At 38.8% G+C, this 8,289-nt stretch overlaps 2 protein-coding genes across 14 annotated transcripts in view; one reads left to right on the forward strand and one right to left on the reverse strand.

Moving 5' to 3' along the window:
• Positions 1 to 4,287, forward strand: part of GBP7 (guanylate binding protein 7) — a 45,585-nt gene extending 41,298 nt beyond the window's left edge. For both annotated transcript variants that reach the window (XR_012417909.1, XM_005542797.5), the window contains 2 exons: positions 2,584 to 2,777; positions 3,629 to 4,287. Coding sequence is in view for 1 of the 2 variants with exons in the window: in XM_005542797.5 (XP_005542854.4) it covers positions 2,584 to 2,777; positions 3,629 to 3,847 (413 nt within the window). In the remaining variant the exon portion in view is untranslated. The remainder of the gene's footprint in view (positions 1 to 2,583; positions 2,778 to 3,628) is intronic.
• LOC141407713 (uncharacterized) overlaps positions 1 to 8,289 on the reverse strand; it is a 198,551-nt gene that overhangs the window by 30,318 nt on the left and 159,944 nt on the right. For 3 of the 12 annotated variants that reach the window (XR_012417953.1, XR_012417993.1, XR_012418005.1), the window contains one exon: positions 2,358 to 2,627. The exons of the other annotated variants lie outside the window; for them this stretch is intronic. The gene's annotated coding sequence lies outside the window, so the exon portion shown is untranslated. The remainder of the gene's footprint in view (positions 1 to 2,357; positions 2,628 to 8,289) is intronic. 12 annotated transcript variants of the gene reach the window in all.

Consider the following 8,289-nt stretch of genomic DNA (forward strand, 5'->3'; position numbering starts at 1 on the left):
AACTTTTACAATTATGTAATGCCCATCTTTATCCTTTTTGGTCATTATTGGTTTGGAGTCTGTTTTGTCTGAAATAAGAATAGCAACCTCTGCTGTTTTTGTTTTCCATTTGCTTGATAGATTTTTCTTCATCCCTTTTCTTTGAGCCTATTGGTGTAATTGCATGTGAGATTGGTCTCTTAAACATAGAAGACAGTTGGATCTTATTTCTTTATGCAACTTGCCACTCTGTGCCTTTAACTGGGGTGGTTAGTCCTTTTACATTCAAAGTTAATATTGATTTGTGTGGGTTTGATCCACACTTGATTTTGTTGTTGTTCTGTAGTGTCAATGATCCACGTACTGAAGTGTGCTTTTGTCATGGCCGATAATGGTCTTTCATTTTCATGTTTAACACTCTTTTCAGCAGCTTGTGTAAGGCAGGTCTGGTGGTAACAAATTCCCTTAGCATTTGCTTGTCTAAAAAGGATTTTTTTTTTCTTATGAACCTTAGTTTGGCTGGATATGAAATTCTTCCTTGGAATTTCTTTTCTGTAAAAATGCTGAATATAGGTCCCCAGTCTCTTCTGGCTTGTAGGGTATCTTCTGAAAGTTCCACTGTTAGCTTGATGGGATTCCCTTTGTAGAAGACCTGCCCCTTTTCTCAAGCTGCCTTTTATTTTTTTATTTATTTTTTTTTTTTTTTTTGCGCTGACCTTGGAAAATCTGATGACCATCTCACATGTGTTGGGGATGGTCATCTTGTATAGGATCTCACAGGGCTTCTCTGATTTCCTGAACTTGAATGTCAGCCTCTCTAGTGAGATTGGGGAAATTTTCATGGGCATTATCCTCAAATATGTTTTCCAAATTGCTTGCTATCTTTCCCTCTCTTTCACGGGTGCCAATGAGTCATAGGTTTGGTCTCTTTACATAATATCAATATCATATTTCTCTGAGATTTTGTTCATTCTTTTTTATTCTTTATTTTTGTTTGATTAAGTTAATTTGAAAAATGCATTTTCGAGCTCTGAGATTATTTTTTTATCTTGGTCTATTCTACATTTAATACTCTGATTGTATTATGAAATTCTTGTAGCATGTTTTTCAGCTCTATCAAATCAGTTTGGCTCTTTTTTAAAATAGCTATTTCATCTTTTAGCTCTTGAGTTATTTTACTGAATTCCTTCAATTCCTTGGACTGTATCTCAACTGTCTCCTGAATATCGATAATCTTCATTGCTACCCAGATTCCGAATTCCATGTCTACTATTTCAGCCATTTCAGTTTGTTTAAGAACTATTGCTGAGGAGCTAGTGGACTCATTTGGAGGTAAAAGTCCAGAGTTCTTTCACTGTTTCTTTCTCATCTGTGTGGGCTGATACTCCTTTTGTCTTTGAAGTTTCTGTTTCTATTATGGGTTTCTGGCTTTTATATTATTTTATTCTCTTGAAGATTCAACTGGTATAAGTTGGGTTCATTTGACCAAGTTGTTTTTTTCTGGATGATTTCAAGGGGCCAAGGCTCAGATCAGCACTCCTGGGCTGGGGGCTTGAACCTTAGTAGGCTGGGACCAGGCCCATGGCTTTGTTCTCTGGCCCCTCTAGGTTAAGCACCTGCTGTGCTGCAGGGGGCAACTTGTTCCTGGTTAACTGGCAACAACACGCCAATGAGGGGTGCTGGCAAAAGTACTTTCTCAGAGCAGTGGCAGCGGGGTCCAAGGTCATGGGTGAGCAGCAGCAGCAGCAGGGCAGTCGTGCTGCAGGTTCTGTGCACGTGCATTGGTGGTGGCATGTTGACAGGGTCTGCATAGGTGTGTGTACCAGCAAAGTGGTGGTGAGAGGCTGCAAGCGAGTGTGTGCCAGCAAAACACTGGGGAGAGGGTGCATTGAGCGCACGCTGGTGTTAGCCCGTCTGCTGAAGCTCTATGATGGTTAGGTAGGGTATGTCAGCAAAAAAGATATGGTGATGGCTGCTGGAAAGTGCTTCGGTTTGGCATCTGACGTTGCACTTTAAGTGGATGCAGTTAGGCAGGGACCATGAGAGAGGCTAGCAGACTTGGAGATGCTCAGATCATACTGGACTCATCCCACAGACAAGATAGCCCAGTTCTATCCAGGACCAATAGTTGGCAAAAGCCAAAGCCACATATTTGGGCAGGGCAAGCCTTGGGGGATGGGAGATCCTGGTTGTGCTCCACTGCAGCCATTCCTGTGCCAAATATCTAGGCTCCACACGGGCCAGAGTCCTGTCCCTACCAACTCTCCAAGCAGCTGTCTTTGCCAGCTCAAACATCTATGGGAGTTGTGGGGTCTCTTAAAGCTAGGATTCTAGAGGTCCCTGGTGAGAGTGGGCCACTTTGCACCAATTTACCTCACCTGTGCAAGGTTCCCAGCTTCCTCTCCCTTCAGCCTTGGGTCTGTATCCTTCCTTCATCCACTCTCAATGCCTTCCTTCTGAAGTCCTGCTTGGAGTTTGTCAGTCTTCTCTATGGTCTGTTCTCTCAATGGGAGAAGCTCTTCCTGACTCCATATACTTAGCCATCATGGTTCTTCTTCCACCTGACTGTTATTTTCTTCCCTCTGTAAAACCTCTGTGGAACAGCTATGCAGGCTAAGAAGGAGGCAGCTGAGAAGGAACAGGAGCTGCTAAGACAAAAACAGAAGGAACAGCAGCAAATGATGGAGGCTCAAGAGAGAAGCTTCCAGGAAAACATAGCCCAACTTAAGAAGAAGATGGAGAGGGAAAGGGAAAACTATATGAGAGAACTGAGAAAGATGCTGAGTCATAAGCTGAAGGTGAGTCTGGATGAAGCTTGGCAGTGCTTGAGGCACAATGCCAGTTCCTCAGTTAGGGAAGGGCCAAAATTTTAAGCTCAGTCAAGATTCCAGAAGGAAACACAAAAGGTATATATTTCACTTAAATTTCAAATACATGTGAATTCTACTGAAGTCTGTAAGTTTACAAGACTCCAGCACTTTCTGTCACGTTAGACTTTGGAGAGTACACATGACATCCCCCAGGGTGCTGGGCTGCTGTTTGTGGTGATTATAGGATGGTCTCACTGTGCCCCAATTAATTAGGACCTTAGTCTACCAGCCCTTAGGATTCTTGGCACAACCATCAAAAGGACCCAAAATAGATCCATCTGGATGAAAGTATCAGATTTGGCTTAATATGAAATGATACTGAATGATCTCAAATTGCTCCATTTGTTTCTGTATCTGCCTGGCCCATCCTATACAACTAGAGTAAAATATATTCCTTGTCCCAACCTGGAACTTGACGACCTGTGTTTTATACAGGGTCAGCAGTCCCCATTATTTGCTAGATGAGCATGACCTTGCTACATTGGTGAAAAGGGGAATCAATTAGAATTAAACCTGCATTCCCTCTTGAAGGGCATTCATTGTGCTGGAACAAAATTCCTCCCTACCTCCAGTGAGATGGTGCTGAGGAAATGTCACAAAGGTGTAAATCATGGATACTCCCACTATTCAGGTCCAGTCGTCTGAAATGTCAGACAAACCCATCAAAGAGTTTCTAAGATGTTAGAGAAATGGACATGTGTTTAATGAAATTGTTAAATACAAAACTCTGACTCTTAAAAATTGGGAATTTTCCAAAGTAGGCTCTTTTACTTTTATAGGTCCTAGAAGAACCACTTACTGAAGGATTCAAAGAGATATTTGAGTCGTTAAATGAAGAGATTAATCGACTGAAAGAAGAGATTGAAGCAGCTGAAAATGAAGAGGCCTCAGTGTTTTCACAGATTCTTGATGTGGCTGGCAATATGTTTATTGCAGTGCTACCTGGGGCTGCTAAGTTAGTTGATTTAGGGATGAAAATTCTTAGCTCTTTTATGTAATAGGCTGAGAAATCCTGGTAAAAAAATTATGAAATGAGGTTTCTTTTGTTAAAATGGTGTAACACTGTTTCTCATTTTAAAAGTATATGTGTTATTGCAGTTTCCTTTAAGAAAAGTTTAAAATTAAAAAGCAAATTTCAAAGAATATTATGGCCTGAAGTTCATAAAAACAAACTTAATTTTGACTGAAGTAATAATTAATAGAAATGGTGAACAAGTTAGAAGATAAAATTATCCTAGAAAAGATTTAAATAAAGCAAAAAGACAAATGGTAAGATGAAGAAATTATTTTCAATTAATGTTATAGTCACAGAGATAATTTAAGTTATAATTAGCTCTTGTAAATCAGTGAGAAGAGAGTAACACCACATATTTTAAACAGGCAAAAATATGATAAAAATGTTTAATTTTACTGACAATAAAAGTCGTGCAAAGAAAAACTATGAGGTTCTTGCTTCAATTTATCATGGGCATGAAAGAACAGTTTGACAGGGCACTGAGCTGGCAAGTGTTTGAGGATATTGTCAGTGTCTCATATTTGCTAATAAGAGTGTGAACTGTTGGAATCATATATGAAATATTTAAGTGCACATACTTTTGATCTAGCATTTCCACATTTAGAAATCTATCATATAGATTGATTTACTCAAGTCGAAAATTTTATGTGTAATAGTATTTATGTTGTGGCATTGTTGTAATGCCAAAGGACTGAAAAAAAAAAATTAAAGTCCCTCTTTCAGGTACTGATAAGGGAAATCTTGGGAAATACTTGTAAAGGGATACTCTACAGCTACTAAAATGAAGAGAGAAGCTCTATTTGAACTAATATGAGAAGTCTCCAAGATGTATCATAAGTAAAAAAAAAAAAAAAAGATGCAGGAAACATGTATAATTACTACCACTGAATTTAGAAAATAATAAATGTGTGCATATATTATCTCCTTCTGGAAAAATAGAAAATAATCTAGTATACATGGTCACAGCAGGGATGAACCTGAATGTTTGAGGTGAGAAATGAGAAGATAACTCATTTCACATCATATATTCTTCTGTGCCTTTATTTTTTTTATAAAAATTGATTGCATTAATGTTATATTTATTGTCTTTGTTGAGTGCTTTAGGTTAACAAATACAGATTTCATTTAGTTCTTACTATAACCTTGAAGGACAAATGTTATCTTTGGTTTATGGATAACAAAAGGAAGATAGGAAGATTAATCTATTTGCCCAAGATCATCCGTTAGGTTGCCAAGTTATGACCTCAACTTGTATTTCATAACTCCAAATCCACTACATGGACTCTATTATCAAGGACTGGAATAATCACTCTTAAACTGGGTTGTCAGACATATCAAAAGCGAAACAAAGATAAGATTGTCAAGATGAACACAAATATAATATACTTAGTTGAAAAAAATGATATATTAAAGGATTCTATACTACTTATAAAGTCTTCTTTTCTTGCATTCCATATAGGGAGCTCCATTTAGTTATAAAGAATTGCTGCCGCAGCATGGATTTGATCTTTGATCTAATTCTTTCAAGATTTTGGGAGGCCAAGCACTGATTGCAAATTCTTATGAAAATCTCTTGTTCTTTCCTCTTCCAAGGCGTCACGAAGTGAGAAAAAATTCCTCTGATTTGTGCACTCCAGAAGTCTTTCACTCTTTTGGCAATATGGTTTTGTCCCTCTCTCTTGAGGCTTTCTATACATTTGTCCTCTTCATGCAGGAAGCATTAACCAGGGTAACCTCAGCACCATAGTAAATTACATTCTATTGTAGCACCTCTACCAACACCGCGAGCACATAGCCTCCACCTCCATCCAGCCTCTCAGGGAGCCGAAAGTACTTTTTATATGCTAATCCACCAAAAAAAAGCATACTTTGTGATCTTCTGTGCCTTTAATATTTTATATGAATGTATTAAGGATATGTATTCAAACACGGATAAAAACAATTATTAAAATTAAAAACAAAATAATAATGATTGGATGGGGGAGTTCCCATGATAGGAAGAAGTGATTAATACCACTAGAAATAGCATAAGTCAGCTCAACAGGAAAAGCCAGCTCATCAGAACAAGGAACTAAAAAGGGCACAGGACATGCATCCTAATTTCATTTTTATTATGACTTTTCAATAAAGATTTCAAAGTTTATTCCAAAGTATATTTTCAGATACAAAGTCCCCTGGGATGTTTCTTAGAATGGTCTCTAAATGCTGTCCCACATTTATAAAGACGATGAAGTAGAAGGAAATTTTTTTTTCAGCTCAACATTTTAGGAATTTGTTTTGGCTTTCTAGTTCTCAGTACTTGAATGAACCCAAACTCCTTATAAGTCCATAAGCTGGGCATATTCTTTTGACTGAGGGTCTTTGCAAAAGGGGCAAAGATTTCTTTTTTTTTTTTTTTTTTTTGAGACGGAGTTTCGCTCTGCCGCCCAGGCTGGAGTGCAGTGGCCGGATCTCAGCTCACTGCAAGCTCCGCCTCCCGGGTTCACGCCATTCTCCTGCCTCAGCCTCCCGAGTAGTTGGGACTACAGGCGCCCGCCACCGCGCCCGGCTAGTTTTTTGTATTTTTTAGTAGAGACGGGGTTTCACCGTGTTAGCCAGGATGGTCTCGATCTCCTGACCTCGTGATCCGCCCGTCTCGGCCTCCCAAAGTGCTGGGATTACAGGCTTGAGCCACCGCGCCCGGCCGAGGGGCAAAGATTTCTTAAAACCCTGCTTCCTCACCCTATATCTGTTATTTCTCAGCCCCTGCTCATCCTTAAAGTGTCCTACTTCCTAACTTTCCAAGGCTGGATGAGATGCCCTTCTTGGTTTTGCCATAGCACCATCTTGTCACTCCTACCATTGAAGATGTTATATAATTGTAACATTGAAAATGCCTGTTTACCCTTGTCTACTACCTTTGATCTCAGATGCTAGGTCTTCTTCATCAACTTATCTTTACTTCCAAGCACAAAACCCACCACATAAGCTCAGGTGTGAGCTAAGTACATAAGCTACCCTCTGATATGGCCCCAATTTACCATATCCTCACTGTATTCCCAATTTCTAGAGCTCTCAAAATAAAGGACACAATTTTAGAAACTAGTGCAGAGGGGAGTCACTGAATTAGAAAGAACATGCACACTTGTCTGAATTTACTCTGTCCTCTTTGAGGGACTGGACAGCACATGGTTCCTGTTTCCTCAAGCTTCTCACCTACAATAATCACCCCGGAATGAAGTCACTGCCTTTGGCTCACAGGGCAATTACAATGTTCAGCATAGTGAAGGAAGGGCCAGAAACTTAGGAAAAAAAGGGCTCCTCTAGCTAATAAACAAGTATTCATCTTCATTTACCCTTAAACTATACATAATTCACAAAGATTCAATTGTTCCTGGAGCTATTTTATGGTTCCCTGACATAAACAATAGATTTTATTGTTGAGAAGAGAAAAAGCAGCTGATTTCCTAGAATTACTTCTATTTTGAAATAACCCTGCTCTACTTTCACTTTCAATGTCACCAATATTCACACACACACACACACACACACACACACGATCCTACTCTCTTCTCTCATTGTTTATTTTTTTTTCTCTTTCTTTTAGAGACAGCGTGGAACAGAGATATAATGTGATATTAATTAAATTGATTTTTCAAGTTAGAATCTCACGTAATGACTTGCTAGTTTGAAGTTGCTCAATGGCTTTAGTTAAACATTACTTAATCTCTTTCTTTTTTTCCTCCTTGGACAAGGAGAATAACAAACACCCCATATTTTGAAGCAGAATTGTGTTGTTTAAATAATATATGTAAATAATCTGGCCTAGAAAGTAATTGATAAATAAGAAACGTTATTGTTGTTCACTCACCAAACACAGAGGTATTTTAGTGAAGTGGTTGATGGTATGGGTTTTAGAGGAAGACTTGGGTTCAAATCTTACTTGGTAGCTCTGTAATATTAACAAGTTGTTAAATTTCTTGGTAACATTGTAGTGAAATTATTGTAGAATGCAACGGGAAATGGATGCCGTGGTTCAAACCTGTAATCCCAGCACTTTGGGAGGGCAAGGCAGGACAATCACTTGAGACCAGGAGTTGGAGATCAGCCTTACAACATAGTGAGACTTCATATCTACCCCCCCGACACACACGCGCGCACACACACACACACACACAAGCTGGTATGATGTCTCATTGGTAGTCCCACCTATCAAGAAGGCTGAGGCAAAAGGATAACTTAAGCCCAGAAGTTTGAGATTAGAGCGAACTATGATTATGTCTTTGCACTCCAGCTTGGACAACACAGAAAGAACTTGTCTCTAAAAAATAAACAAATACAAAATAAGAATAAAATGGTCTGATTTATATAAAGAAGTTATCACTGTGTCTGTATCAAGTGTGCAATAAATGAGAGTTACCTTCATCATTATTTATTATTTATTAA

This window comes from Macaca fascicularis, chromosome 1, assembly GCF_037993035.2.
Source record: "Macaca fascicularis isolate 582-1 chromosome 1, T2T-MFA8v1.1".
NCBI lineage: Eukaryota > Metazoa > Chordata > Mammalia > Primates > Cercopithecidae > Macaca > Macaca fascicularis.